At 40.6% G+C, this 15,266-nt stretch overlaps 2 protein-coding genes and 2 non-coding genes across 5 annotated transcripts; 2 read left to right on the top strand and 2 right to left on the bottom strand.

Annotated features, from left to right (window-relative positions):
• Positions 1 to 3,747: 3,747 nt before the first annotated feature.
• On the bottom strand, positions 3,748 to 3,833 carry trnay-gua (transfer RNA tyrosine (anticodon GUA)). Its single transcript is given in 2 exon segments — positions 3,748 to 3,783; positions 3,797 to 3,833. It is a non-coding gene; the product is annotated as a tRNA-Tyr (tRNA).
• A 523-nt stretch (positions 3,834 to 4,356) lies between these two features.
• Positions 4,357 to 4,429, top strand: trnaa-agc (transfer RNA alanine (anticodon AGC)). The gene has a single exon. It is a non-coding gene; the product is annotated as a tRNA-Ala (tRNA).
• A 1,566-nt stretch (positions 4,430 to 5,995) lies between these two features.
• Positions 5,996 to 10,433, top strand: trim55b (tripartite motif containing 55b). 2 transcript variants are annotated; one of them, XM_023276126.3, is made up of 8 exons: positions 5,996 to 6,327; positions 6,862 to 7,031; positions 7,885 to 8,059; positions 8,207 to 8,302; positions 9,003 to 9,236; positions 9,338 to 9,360; positions 9,783 to 9,907; positions 9,996 to 10,433. In XM_023276126.3, the coding sequence occupies exons 1-8, from the start codon at positions 6,208 to 6,210 to the stop codon at positions 10,208 to 10,210; spliced, it is 1,158 nt and encodes a 385-aa protein (XP_023131894.1). In that variant the 5' UTR covers positions 5,996 to 6,207; the 3' UTR covers positions 10,211 to 10,433. The 2 variants fall into 2 exon arrangements, with proteins under 2 accessions (XP_023131894.1, XP_023131893.1); XM_023276125.3 differs by having other exon boundaries at positions 6,002 to 6,327; positions 7,882 to 8,059.
• Positions 10,434 to 12,010: 1,577 nt separating this feature from the next.
• Positions 12,011 to 13,666, bottom strand: crhb (corticotropin releasing hormone b). Its single transcript, XM_023276146.3, has 2 exons — positions 13,469 to 13,666; positions 12,011 to 12,910 (listed from the first exon to the last, which is right to left on the bottom strand). The coding sequence occupies exon 2, from the start codon at positions 12,888 to 12,890 to the stop codon at positions 12,384 to 12,386; it is 507 nt and encodes a 168-aa protein (XP_023131914.1). The 5' UTR covers positions 12,891 to 12,910; positions 13,469 to 13,666; the 3' UTR covers positions 12,011 to 12,383.
• Positions 13,667 to 15,266: the final 1,600 nt, after the last annotated feature.

Here is a 15,266-nt window from a genome sequence, read left to right as displayed (position 1 = left end):
ATACCTTTAATTGTGTGATGTAGGATTTCTGTAATGTAGTACCTCTAATATCTGCAACAGTACACAGGGCTAAATCAGTTTTGCTTTCAAAATACCATAACTCTATACTTGATATCTTGAAACACCAGAGACAATCTCATAGCCGTGATAACTGCTGCGAAGATTCCTTCTCTCCAGGACATTATATAATTGGAGTTCTCCCCTGAACACGAAATGGTTCTGCTGAACCGGCTATCAGTTTTTTGTGTATTGTTGTTTCTCTGTCCAACTTCTTATAATTTGTCTGCTTTATATCCCCATTATATCTCTATTTTGCTCATCTCAATCATACGCTGTATTTTTTATTATAAACAGGCCCAGACCTCTCTTTTATCCTTAAATATTATTAGTGTGTTGTTTGTTCAATCTCTTCAGCCTTAGTGGGCTGCATATGTTGCATTTTAATATTATTTGAAATTAAAAAAATTTAGTATTTTGCATATTATCATAAATTTCGCACATTGGTCTCTGGCTAAAACTTGCCATAACATAAGGAATTTACATTAGACCAAATAGTTTGTGCATTAAAATGGATGCACAGAAATGAAAAGGGGATTATACTCATTACATTTACTCCCATTGCTACAATTAAAATACTGTGTAGTGCACTTGTAACTTTAATAGTATGCAAAGTAGCCTCTTGTCTAGTGTTTTTGCGCTTTCCTACAGATTACAAACACTGTAGCTGTCCATAATAATAACAAACTAAGTCTAAGTGTAAATTGTCCAGAAGTTGGCCTGCTAACATTTATAGTCCATCAGTCCAAGTGTCTGGACTTACTGTTTTTACTACGTCCTTCACATTTTAAATCATCTTGGAAAATATCTAACAGTGTTCTCTACTGAATTGTGAACAAGATACGTTTTATTTTTACTATTTTCCTTCTATTTCTCCTAATCCCCAGTGATTCCACAATGATCTACAACTGCTTTTACAATTGCTAGTACATTTGTAATAGTCGGTACCAGTCTTTCAGCTGTAGGTTTAAATTTACGTAAGTATTTCTGGATTACCAGGGTATATCAGTACTTCTTGTAATCCTGATTCCTAAGTGGTGGAATTATACTTCAGTGGGTCATTTTGGGACAAGTGTGGAGATGCAGATACATTATTTGAGATTGCTTACCAAGACTTTTAAAATCACAGGCAGCGACTGCTTGCCATCTGTATGAATACAATATGACTTCCACCTAACTGAAATATTCATAAAAGAGAACAGATGGCACCATTTGCGCTGCTCCCTTTTCTGGTCCCATATACACTTTTATCTTGCTTATGAGCTTGTAGACCTTTATGTGTATGGATACGTGTGAGTGCATGTGTATAACATCTCCTCTTGTGTATTTTGTGGCCTTGGCGGTGCCTGTAGACCTTTTTACTATACACTCAAAGCACCGCTGAGAAAAAGAGAGGAACAGGAGTTTCACACTGTGCTCTTTAAGCTGGCAGCTATTAGCCTCAAAAGCAGCACTGTCTGGCATTCATATTGGCCTTTCATCTCCAAGAAATCTCCATACTGCTCTTAATTTGTCAATCTTTATTGGATTTTTGCCAACAGGCAGTACCGCAATATTATGAGTCAGACATTAATGGCGTAAAAATTATGAATTCACTTCAATTGCAAACATAACTCAGAACATTTCTTAATTGATCTCATTTGAATTCGCTTTTAGGCATCATCTCGTGAGCATCTGAGCAGTCCTTGCTTGTTGCTAATGAATACGTAATCACACTAGTTCCTCCTTTATAAAGATAACTGATTAAAACTAAAAAAAAACGGTGTGCCCACAACATCATAAGATTACAAAAATGCACCATTTGTAGAACAGAACAGAAAAACACATATGCAAAAATGAGAAACTGGGCTAAATGCACATGCCTTTACTTCATTTAAAAAAATCTGCTATTTGGCATTTTCATAGATTTATAAAAACACAAGAGACAGAAACGTTATAGCTAAGAGTAGGATATGAAGGCAATGACATAATTCTCACCTTTTAAGCATTAACTTGGTAAATCTTTACAGCTGCAGTTCCAAACTTGCAGTCTAATTTCACTGGATGGACACCAAATGAAACAAAGGCGGACAAATTAGCTAGAGAAAGAGAGATTTGTGTATTTTCACAGTGATAACATCTGTCTAAAATGTTTAAATATGACTCACTGATTCTGATGTGCCCGCATGAATAGCGCTCTGTTCATATCCGAGTGGCCTTTCAATAAAAGGAACGAAGGTGTGGGGAAGACAGATGTCATATTGGATGAGTCAGATGTAAAAAACAGATTAGGTATGCTTAGATGGGTCACATGCTGCCAGAACTATGAGAATATTATGCCATGCCTGTTTTGATATAAGTCATTTAGTTTGTAGTTAAACACACTTTACTAGATATTTGACATATTTTGTATAAATGTTTAGATAAAGCAACAACACACGCTTTCGTAGTATATTAAATACAACATAATTACCTCTAAACCTCCAAAGATAATGTTTTTTGTTGAAAAAAGCAACAGATGCTGAACAGTTTCTCCAGAAATTAAGATTTTAAAACATTTTTATCATATACATTAACAAGAGGAGACATGCCAAAGTAGTAATTGTCTAGACCTCTCATTAGTTGAAATGCAGGTGCTGAGGAATTTTATTGCAGTGTATCAAAGCCAATGGTTTTCTTCATGTCAAAATGTTGACAGTATTGTCAGTACAAAGACAGAGGCAGTCGTTCATCTGTACGTTTAATTGCTTTCTTCGCTTTTTATGAAACATCAAAAGAATGGAGCATTCAACTAAAGCAGAAGTCTTTAAAACATTAAAGCACTCATACACATGCATAAACTGAAGCAGTCCATTACTGAAGGACGGGCATTTCAATTCGTAATTTAAATTAATATGCTGCTAATGAGACTCACTGGACAGAGGATAGCATTTGTGAAACAACACAGAAAAGTGTCATCCATTATAAACAGACACTTTATTAGTGTGTGATGCATGCTACGATCCTCCACACAACTGCTAATTATTGCCTCTGAGTCATCCATCTGAGTGTGCTTGCAGTACAGTCACAAGCTATTTCATAGTCAAAGCAAATTATAAAGTTTGTTTTCATCACTTTAAACTCAACGGTGTACCTGCAGGTGCGATCATTTTTAATTTAACATGCAGATCGACAATGCAAAGTACGCTTACTGACTAGACCTCCACTGTAACTGAAGCAGATCTGAATATTAGTTACCCTCCGTTCTTGTTTGACTATGAAAAGCTGAGGTTTTTTCACTGAAGTATGTTTGTAGTGTGAAAATGTAGTTCAGAAAAAATGACTGAATGTACAAATTTCTACACTCTAGCTAGAAACCGCTCTCCTTTCTGTGCCTAAAGGTTTTATTTCCTGAAAGATGCATTTTCATTATTTTTTTAGAAAGCAATGCATGTAAGAACAACAATCTAAATAAAGAAACTGCTTTGTATTCTGTCTATTATACAGCACGTCTACCACTAAGTATCCTGTCTATTATACAGTAGGTGGACCAGTAAGACAGCAATCTGCTGCCAATGAGAATTACTGGATAGAGGACAGCATTTGTGCAACAACACAGATATGTGCCAACCACAATAAAACAGTGCAACTACTGCAAATCACACAGTAGTTGTTTGTGAATTCGAATTTACGTATATGACGTATCGCTATTACACTGCAAAAAAGAATCTCTCCTTCGAGCCGGATTCGAACCAGCGACCTAAGGATTACTATGGAACCACTACAGTCCTCCGCTCTACCAACTGAGCTATCGAAGGGAGCTACAAGCTAACATCGAACTGTACAATATTATTGATAAACACAAATACAGTCGTCAGACGTCTTACGCGAGTCTGCGGTAGAGTACAAATGCTGCATGTGGTGTCAAGAGGACGCTACTTTCCTTTCGTCGCCGCACATTCGCGTCCGCTGTAGTTAGTTCAACTCAGCTCCACTGTTTCCAACTTTCACACTCCGTGACAATAATAGAGTGATAAGAGTTATGAACAAACTTACTTTCACTGACAGTCGCCATTTAAGGCTAATAAATCCTCTCGTTCATGAACGTTTAAGCTAACCTAGCTAACCGAACGTTTAAGCTAACCTAGGTTAAACGTTGACGTTAGCTAAATTAATGCTACGTCAAAGTCCAAACTTCCTGCATAACGCGAAATATAGCACTAACACGTCAGGTGTTATACCGTCGCAACAAGTAAACCATGTTTTTGAAGTTATAATGAGTTGCAGGCGGATTTGTCTGCACACCGTTTAAAAGGAGACCATAAAAACACATGCTACAGTGGGGAATTAGCTCAAATGGTAGAGCGCTCGCTTAGCATGCGAGAGGTAGCGGGATCGATGCCCGCATTCTCCAGAGAAACCTTTTCTAGTTCTCAAACGAATGTGACAATAATCCAAATATCGCCCTCAAGCGGTTTGTTTTCATTTGCTTTTTTGCTTTACAGCTACTTTAATAGATGGAGTCACAACTGCAATAAAGCACAGCATTGATGGGTAGCAATGTCAAGCTAGCTAGCGCTAAGCTAGCTGTTTAAGGACAAAATAATGGCTAAAACAAAAGTACTTTGTTGTAGTTTTACAAGTACCGCAATTTATTTAATGCTTGACTAAAAATGCAGCTTAATAACTCACCTGGTGTTGTAGCAAACCTTCCCAGGTTTATGGTCGTGGTCTTTCTGGTTCAAGAAGTTACTGCTTCGAAGTTGGTCCTCTGACGGCTACCTGGAAAGGTGTTACCTAGCGTCCGTCCAACGACTAGCTAAGGTTAGCTGTCTAAAAAGTTAGCATAAACGCAATGCTAAAAAACCATTTTGGCTAGTTTTAATATTTTAAAATGTTTATTATGCGTTTATATCTTGTTTCCTATGTCTGTTGATTTGCTACTACGTGTATTTAATAGGTATCGGCGTTCATTAACTGTTTAAACTAAATATTTTGTTACATGGGAACGAAAGTGTCTACATTCACTTACGAGCGGCGGGCCGCCATTCCGAATTCCTAGCCGCTGCTCCTTCAAATTTCTTTTTTTTTATTGTAGCAAATACACCACCGCCGTATGTCTCCACCTTCACAGCAGTCTTGCACTGTCGAGTACTCGCGAGTACTAAGGTAAACTACAGATAACTATCTTGCTTAGTATCTACTCTTTCATACCTTGGGTTAATACAACGTTAATTACTCGCGAGAGCGCGGCCTTGAAAGTGACGTCAAAGCACCCAGGCAGCAGGTCAGAGTCAGAGGAGTGTTGTCTGGGAAAATAGGGCAGCGACTTACAGGAGAAAAGTTAGCTTAAGATAACTCATAATAGATTTTACAAGTTAAATAGACATTCCCAAAATATTGATGACCAGCTATCGTTACGTAACATATCGGTAGCTTCAGTTAATTGGGCCCGGTGCCAACTCAATGTGGCTAACATGAGTAAACCAATTGATAGCATTAAGCTAATATCTACACGCCATGATGTTACTGCTGACTGCATTTTCAGATGAGCTTCTTCTTCTATTTTATTTTTAATTTTTACATTCAACCGTTAAAAGGTATTTTCAACTGGCCATTCAATAAATAAGTTGTAAAAGTAAAATCTGCAGTCAAATGTCATTTGTTTACGTTGTCACGGCCACTGCTGAAAAAAATCCTAGAGGAAACACTGCGGATGCATTACTAGCTAAAATCATTAATGGTGTGCAGCGTGACTGGGCGAAATATATGTTTTTACTTAAAGTCAGGTATTTCTGGTAGCTTAGGCATCCTTTATCACGACTGTGAGATGCAAAGCCCCCACCCCCCTGAAACATACAGATACACGGAGCAGTCCCTGGTGGTGGTGTAGAGGAGGCTGTAAAGGCTGGTGGGCAGCTGTTCAGTCCTGCCCTGCTCAGTTTCAAATATGGGCAAGGTACAAATGGCAACCTCAGACATGACAGCAGTAGCTGCTAAAAACAGAACTGACACCAGCGAGATAGGAGCCTACACCCTCTAGGACACGAACAGCAGGCCTACTCCTCAGGCTGACGCTGGGCCTGCTGGAGATTGCTTTCAGAAAAGGACCTTTTTGAAAATAATGCTTATGTGGGTCTTATCTAATTAAGTTCTGGTAGTGTATCAAATCGCCTGACAGAGCCTATCACCATGGAAAACTTGGAGAAACAGCTGATTTGTCCCATATGCCTGGAAATGTTTACAAAGCCGGTGGTCATCCTACCCTGCCAGCACAACCTCTGCAGAAAATGTGCTAATGATGTTTTCCAGGTAAGCAACTGAGTAAATTCCACTGACTGTTTTAGTAATGGGATAAAAGTAGTTATTAACTCCAGGATTATTGCTGTTATACATTAGTTCCTCAGTTGACAGCCTGTGTCATCTGTACCATTGACATATTTATGAACTGACCTGCATTTTTAGCGCATTAAAGATTTTTTCTGGATATCATAAATGCACTCCCATTTGAAAGTGTTGTGTTTTAGTCTGAAAACCATCACTGTGTGTGCCACATCTACTGATAAATTAACATTTATAAGCTGTGTTTATCAAACAATATTAATGACAAAGAATTACTAACAGAAAATACAACTTTTATTTAATTGTTCTAAGTATTAGTTTGTATATTTATAACACTTGTGAACTGTCAGAGAGTTGTGCTAATGGGGTTCCACTTTTGTGTTATTGACTGCTAATCCACTGGATTAACATTTCATAACTCTTAAGTGAAACAATTTAATTAATTTATCCATCAAAACCCTGCCATCATACTAAATTTAGGGTTTGAATTGTTATCGCTTCAAGGCTTCAAACCCATACCTTCCAACAAGAAGCGGCTCGTTGACATCTGGTGGCCGTTTCCGATGCCCGTCCTGCAGACACGAGGTGGTTCTGGACAGGCATGGTGTTTACGGTCTGCAGAGGAACCTCCTGGTTGAGAATATCATTGACATGTTCAAACAGGAGTCCAGCAGGTGAGATAGATCAGACATACATTCAGTCTGTCTTGATATAGCAAACTGTCACCACTTACACGTTACACCGTCATGTCGAGAACATCGTTTGTGTAATAGTCAAAGCTGTCCTTAAGCGCTGTGATTAGAGATCATAAAAGAGAAAAGGGATGAGCAGTGTACTGACACAAAGTGTACTAGTTGCTGGTGTGGCTTTCGTGCCGGTGGCTACTGAGTCAGGGAGCTGCAGTGGATGACAGGATGATTCTAGTAGTAGTCATCCACACAGATGATTTATCCAGGAGCCGACTGGGTTGCCAAAGGGCTTGTATGACACAAGATCCACAACACTTCAACTCGTGCACTCAGGATGCTTAGCGTCCTACTTTGTCATTGTTTTGTGGTATTGTTTTATATAATCAAATGTAGTATTTTACTGACAATTCTCTAATATCTTGGGTAGCTTGTATAGGATGAACTGATATGAACTATTTATAACATATCAGAAATTCCTTCCGTTTTCTTCATCTTCAACTGAGGTCGGTCGTAGTGGCAACAGTCTAAGCAGGGCATACCTGACGTTCCTCTCCCCAGCAACATGTTCCAGCTTCTTCCGGAAAGAAGCTAATAGATATCAAAGAGATCGCTGTATACTTGCAACCACATCTGGATACTATTCAGCTTACTGGTGACCTATTGATTACAGTGCTGACAGTTCATGTGTATAGCGAGGCAAGACTGATGGATCATCAATAAACTGCTGACATGTATAACGGTGACATTATCAAACTGACAATACATGTCACATCAGTATGCACTGAAATGTGCAGCGTGACAGCAAGGTACCACTGTTTTCAATACACCTCAACAGCAGCAAGCCAGCGCCGGAGAGGAAAGAAGAAACACCCATGTGTGATGTTCACGAGGATGAAAAGATCAACATCTACTGTGTAACCCATGGTGTGCCTACTTGCTCCATGTGTAAAGTGTTTGGAGCCCACAAGGACTGTGAGGTGGCGCCAATCAGCAGCATCTACGAGACAAAGAAGGTGAGGCCTTAAATACTCATGGAGGGTCGTAGTACAAAAGTAATGCAGTAAAAATAAACAGGTTTTATCGTGAAGTACTTTTATTTTTGTTGGGAATTTGTCCAAAATTAAAGTCAGTAACCACTCTGACGTGTCCTTGCCCCCTAGACGGAGCTGAGTGACGGGATTGCCATGATGGTTGGGAACAACGACAGGATGCAGGGCATCATTAGTCAGCTAGAGGAAGCCTGTCGTGCCATAGAGGTCAGTGTCCAACTGCTGCAGTGTCGGGCCGCTCACTCACACAGCAGGCCTCACTCTGCACACACTAATGCACCTGTACAGACGCACAAACTGATGTAATGTGTCCTTGTCACCGCCGCTCTCTCGGCTTTTATCGGTCTGAGAGATTTAGACAGAGAGGCAGGAAGTGAAAAATGAATGTTTTGGTGCCACAGTCTCTCTTTTTCACATTTTCTCCTGTGTTGGCTTCACATACACTCGGCAGAGAGCCTCATTCTGCCTCTGGCCCTCTAACATTGACAAAAACAAGCAGGGTGATGGATGGGGAGGGAACAGACAGCTTTTTCGATGGTTCACGTGCCACAGTTGGACGTAGTAGAAAGGAAGCTGGAGTGGTTCCAGTCCCCCATGTGTTCCCCACTCAGTGGCGTCACTCAGGACGGACGAGCAAAATGAGCCTCACTGTCCTCCCTGCACATATGGCCCAACCGGATGAACAGAAAACAAACTAACAACAGCATTTGTGCTATGGAGTATTTACACCATCATACATAAAAAAACTACTATTATTTCATGTTCTTTGGTTTTTAATATTCTAAACCCTTTTGTACCCTGGAATTTTATTTGCACACTTACTCTTGTCACCAACGCCATGATAATTGGTTAATGATATGTCTTTCCCCTATGTGTCTCTTTCTGTTTTCCACTCATGTACGTCCAGGAGAATGGTCGGAGGCAGAAGACTCTGGTGTGTGAGAAGTTTGACCATCTGTATTCTATCCTGGAGGACAAGAAGAGGCAGATGAGTCAGAAGGTGACGGCCGAACAGGAAGAGAAGGTGAACTATATCCAGGGCCTGACGAGGAAATACGGAGACCATCTGGAGGAAAGCTGTAAGATTGTGGAGTTGGGGATCCAGACAATGGAGGAGCCAGAAATGGCTTTATTCCTTCAGGTAAGAGAGGATTTTGACTCCCACATGAAGAAAGCCCCACAGTTAGCAGTATTTCATGTATGAAATATGAATGGAAGAGATCTTCCCCTTGTATTTTTCAGAACACAAAGCCTCTCCTCAAAAAGTGAGCATATGTTTCAATGCACCAATCATTTCACTGATGGGAGATGTTTGCTGTGTGAAAAAGATAACATCCTGTCATTTTAAGATCAAAATCCTAACATAACACTGTTCAAAAACACTTCATTTTTTTCCGCCTGTTTGCAGTTTTTAAAAAAAAAAAAAATGCTTGCGAACAGTTTACCAAATTCACATCTGTGCCTGCATATCAAACCATAACTCTAATGCAACAAGGTCACACCTCTGTTAGCTGTGGAAAGTAATTGTGTGAAATGATGCAGATCACTATCTTTTGCTGTGGCATCTTGAAATAGCTTGTGGAACGTGCGAAACATCACAGATTTGTGTGTATTTAGGAAGTGTTGCCTTGACTATGTGAGGATGGAGCTTTCCTATAATTATACTATTTGCACCTTATGCGCTCAGGATCGCAGAAGCATCCACCACCACACACTTGGACAAAGTTGAGCGCGGCTACGAGAACATGGATCACTACAGCGTCAACTTCAAGAAGGAAGGAAAGGCCCTGCGCACCATTGACTTCGCCCTAGGTGAAGGGACAGATTGATCATGGAATCAACTTACAAACTCCACCTCAGTCGTGCAGCTCTACTTATTTGTACCTAACTTCTTTTACAGATGATGACGACGAGGATGAAGAGGATGAGGACGCAGAGGGAGGTACAGAGGAAGGAGAAGGGGCCCAGACTGTATCTGGAGGTGCTGCAGTTACAGCCACCTCCAGCCAACCTTCTGCCCCCCAGCAGATAAGCTCCTCTCCCAGCGCAGCCAAGAGCGCCGCCTCGACCTTATCCGACAACCGCCAGACAACACCTAAGCCAGGAGCAGAATAATTGTTGCTCCTAAATGTTGATTTCAGGTCAGTTGTGATACATTTTCTCCCAAACTGGGGAACTGTGCGACAAGTTTAGATCTCTGCCGAAGGGAAAGCCTGAGTTGCAGATCCAGAAGAAAGAGACAGAATTTATAATGCACTTCTTTCTCCTCTATTGTGCATACTGACTGATCTTATTTCTTTTTCGCTCATTAAATACATGTTTTGCTTCTTCCTTTTCATTTTGGACACACTTAATGACAGAGCGACTATGGGTTTCCGTCGGCTGTTTCCAGAATTCAGACGTATTCATACATTTTTTATGTAGCTGACCTTTTGCGACTGCTTAAACTACATCATTAGAGAGCATGACAAGAGGGCCTCAGGTTTTCCTCCCTGTCGTATACTTTTTTTTTATGACTGATATAACTTCATGAGTACGGAAGCAGAGTAAAAAAAAACTCACTGTGACATTTCAGTATTTTCTACACGCAACTGCCTGAATTATGTGTCGTATTCATTGTCGTGTAACACAGTTATATTTTCCTATTACGGACAAAACATCTTTTCACCATTTTTATGGTATATTGTATATTATGTGACATTAAAACTGATGTGATCAAAGTAGGCTATTTCTCAAGTCTTAGTTGACTTAAAATTCCCCAAAATTCTGTTCTCATTTTTATTTCTTGCTGTATTTTTGGTCTCTGAATACACTTTTGGGTGTCTGTGTGTGCACATGTGCAACAAATACTACTTTTCTCTTCCACTGCTCCTTTTTTATCTCTTTTAAACTCCTTTTCACTTATTTCTGTCAAAGGAAATCCAACTATATGCATTAGTGACCTTTTTATAGTTCAGGCATTTATAAGGTCCTTCTCTACTGTATGGTCATGACACCTCTCCTGCAGACTGCCAGCTTCACAGCGAGTCTTAGGCTGTCACTCAGCTTATTTGCTGTCCTGCAATGGTCTCACCTTGCTGCAGCTCCACTACTGAAGTAGTCCACCACTGAGTCCCATCTAATTATTGCACACCATCTCTCAGTGAGTTGGATCCTTTACAAATGGGCTCAATGCAGCACTAAGCCCCAAGTTGCTACGTGGGCCAAACAGAGTAGGATGACTCACCACCCACAGCTCTTGCTTGGTTTTACCCCGACACTGTGGGTCAAGGATCAGCATTCACATATACGCACAAACACAGATCAATACACAGGGACGCGGCGTCTTCCACACTCATTAGGTGTCGGTGGTACATCTCTGAGCTATTTGTGGTTGCCTCTTGCTGGTATAATGAGAATTGCCTCCTGAGGAGTAAGGGTTTAGAAGAAAGGATGCTGTACAAATGTCCACCTGAATGGCTGTGAGCGCTCGTACAGCGTGCTTCCTAACATCTCCCAGCAAATTGTTGCTGCAGATTTTGTGTGTGTTAGAGAGGAGGCACGGTGTTAACCCACGACTTGGCTCCAGAGCAATGCCATGGTTACACCATATACAATTTTTGTATTCACTCAGAAAAACCTCTCTCTCGATCAATATCTGTGTAGGCAAGACTCAAGATGCAGTGGCCATTTGTGCTCTGTCTAACCAACTCTTTGCTTTTTACTTTACACGTATATACAATATATTCAATGTCAGATTTAAAATGTCAAAAAAGTATTATGGAAGCGTACTTTAATCAGATTAGTAATTAAATAGTTTTTATTGGGAGTTACTACTAACTAATATGTAAGGATATTCACAGAGAAGTGTAAGCATTGCTTTGAATTTTTTATTAAAAAATATAGATATAAGACGTTCTGTTGCACAACAGAAAATGACTGGTTGCACATAAGTTTATTAACAAACATAAATATCATAAATACAGTGGTTCATAATCTAAAACAAAATGCCAATTTTGTCACTGCAAGTCATGTGTTAACCAAAAGTATTTCATGTCAAATATGAAGAACGGCGCAACTCTACAGATCTGACACCAACATTAAAATGGCAAGGTACAATCGGCTCATTATAAGTCAAGCCCGTTTATGCTCCATAGTTTGAGGTTAAAGCTATAAACAATAGAGTGATAAAAGCAGCACTATATTGTACAGAGCATGTTTTGTGCTGATGGTAAAAATGAAAAAGAAAAAGAAGAAACAAAGAAAAAGAAAAGGGAGATGAGATCTTTGGCGGAATGGAAAGAGGTCTTCATTTCCCGAAGAGCTCCATCATTCTTCTGTTATTTTGCGCTTGCTGGGCCAGCTGTTCCGCCCTGGACATCTCCATCATCTCCCGGAGCAGGTGGAAGGTCAGATCCAGGGATATCGGCGGGTCCTCGGACCTTCTTCCCCTCTCCATGGATTCGTCCCCGCGGTCTCCGAAGCCGCTTATGAGCGCCCTGATGTTCCCAACTTTGCCTTGTAAAAGGCGTCGTGTCAGCTGGAGTTGTAACGCTCTGTTGTAGATGGCAGGTGATCCGCCGGGATACATGGACGTGGATGGGAAAGAGTTAGAGTCCCCGTTGCCCAGCCGGATGAAATACTCCTCTCCAAGCCGCTCCAGAATGGGACCAGACTGCTGCTGTTGCTGGGAGTTTTGGGTTTGGGGAGCTGGGACGCGCAGGGTACCGCCAGGGCTCTCAATAGCCCGACATTCGTAGCGCGGTAAGAAGGCAACTAGCAGAATCACGGTGGTACCAAGTAAATTGAGCTTCATGTCAGGATATCAGCAGGAATCTGTGAAGAAAAAGACATGTTTTTGCATTATTAAATTGTGGGATTTATCCCAACCTTTGGTATGAAATGTGCTGCGTAAAAAGGCATTTACGCACGAAAGAAGAGACATTAGAATAATGTAACAGGTTGATAACTATCACTGTTAATGTTGCACTTTATTTTTCATACGATATTTTGTGATTCATCACCAGCTCTTGATAATAATCCGAGTGGGTCTTGTGAGATTGATCCGTAATGTGTAATATTTGCGCGTAAAAAAAAACTCGGATTTCTGGCTCAGTGCGGATGGAAGTTGAGGATTATTATCTTTTATCGTTACATTTTCTCCATTGCGGCAAAAAAAAGATCAGGTATGAAAGTAAAATGTTACTACCGAAGATGAAAAGCCACTTTGTGATCTGCAAATACGTTTTTCTGAACGTTTTCCAAATCACAAGAGCTCTTCAATCAAATGTGTTTAGTTAAATCGTGCACCAAAAAGAAAGAGAACGTGTGAGATGGAAGGAAAGCATGTAGACTAACTCGAAATGTGGGTAAGATAAATTAAGCTTTTCTTACCTTCAGTCTTTAGAGGAGGTCCAGTGCAGTGTTGTAGGTTGCCAGGTAGTTTGGCGAGATGCCGCCCTCCTTCACTTCTTTGAAGAAACAAGTATATAGTTACTTAAAGGGGAGATGCTGAATGGACTTATATAGCCGCCGTCACTATAAGTGTCGCGCTCCAAGCTGAGATTGAGTCTGCGCGTTCTTGCATGGGGTGTAACGTGAATGGACGCCTCTGACAAAGTGCTTTAGTTTAGATGAGATGAGTCATATGTGAGTGTGCGCGCGCGTGCACGAGCGTTTACCTCTGTTGCTTTCAGAATAGGCCTATAGGTGCCACACCTGCTGGCATTTTCACTGGGATGAGTTAGAGTGAAAATAATTGCAGAGGTTCTTGGTTTATAGGAGGAAAAAATCCAAGTTAAAGGTTAGTATTAAGTCAGGATGCGTTTGAAATTGTGCTTTATAGGCTTAGAGCTCATCAAAAAATGTTCTTTACAGCTGATGGCTTCAATTGAGGTGTTACTATGCAAAAGTTATTAATGATTCAGAGAGGAAACATATTGCAGGTACAACAGGTACATTTTGGTGCCATCTGCAGAATGGGTTTGTTTCTTCATATTGCACAATACTAATAATTCTAAAGCTGTTTCCCATCAGACCTGCTGTATTCACTGCATGCGCATTTGCAAACACCTCAGGCTGGGAGAGAGGTATTGTCTCCCTATGATTCATTGCTGCTGCTGCTGCTGCACATATGTACGTCACTACCTCTGCCACTGGGTGCCCTGGCCACCCTCCTCCAGAGGGTCCAAACACCACACTTCCAGGACAGAGAGTTTAATCAGATGACCTATTAGAATGTTAAACAGTTTTTTAACTTGTCTGCTTGTTTCTTTTTAATTCGTACTCCAGCTGTAGTGCAATACCATAAAATATTGAAAAAGTTGACACTTTTCTTCCTAAGTGACTCAGTATATTTGTTCAGCAACCTTTTACAAACCTCTGTCATTAATCCTTAACAGTAAATCCATTTCACCCAGACATTCAGCCCAGGAAAATTAACTTCCAGACATACAGTGTAATGGGCAGAGTGGCTTAGCAAGATACTGTGCACGTAAAGTAAAAACATCCAATCTGGGAGAGAGAGCAGAGGAGAAAATTTGATTTTATAAATGTCATCATGGAGTACAAGGTGAGTTTTTTTCTCTCAGAATAAGTACCATCCTTCAAATCTCACACATTATCTGTGGACATTTTAGAGGATCAGAACGTAATTTGCAGCCGGCGTGAAATTGTTTCTCCTATAGCCTCCCCACTTTGTCGCTCTTCATGCTCCGTGCTGCTCCAGGGGAGGTGTCAGGTCCCATCATGAGAAACACATGTTGCCTGACACAAATAGAAAACACCGCCAGATGAGAGACGGACTGCTCGTGGTCAACTCACGTCACCTCATTTTCAAATCACTGTCCCCTGAACAGATCACTGCGAGAGAAATCCTCTATTGTGACGCCACACCGGAAAAGACTTGGGCTTAAATTATCATCCCATTGTTTCCTCAATTAGAGCAAGTCTCTCAGGTGATTGGATGAGATTTAATGAATCGTCCTTGGAAATTAGGATGTTTCCATTTGACCTTTCATTTTGACCTTTTTGTGGGGAGGGAACACAAAATAGCAAACACTGAAAGCTACTTCTGGGGAAATTTTTCACTATTAGATGTACAAATCCTCCACAGCAGGGGATTCATTAACTGATCATTCGATTTTCTGTTTGAGAACTGTTAAGGGAAGGGGGCATGTGCTTCTCTCTGAAC

Source organism: Amphiprion ocellaris, chromosome 22, assembly GCF_022539595.1.
Source record: "Amphiprion ocellaris isolate individual 3 ecotype Okinawa chromosome 22, ASM2253959v1, whole genome shotgun sequence".
NCBI lineage: Eukaryota > Metazoa > Chordata > Actinopteri > Pomacentridae > Amphiprion > Amphiprion ocellaris.
This window is presented reverse-complemented; position numbering and strand designations above follow the sequence as displayed.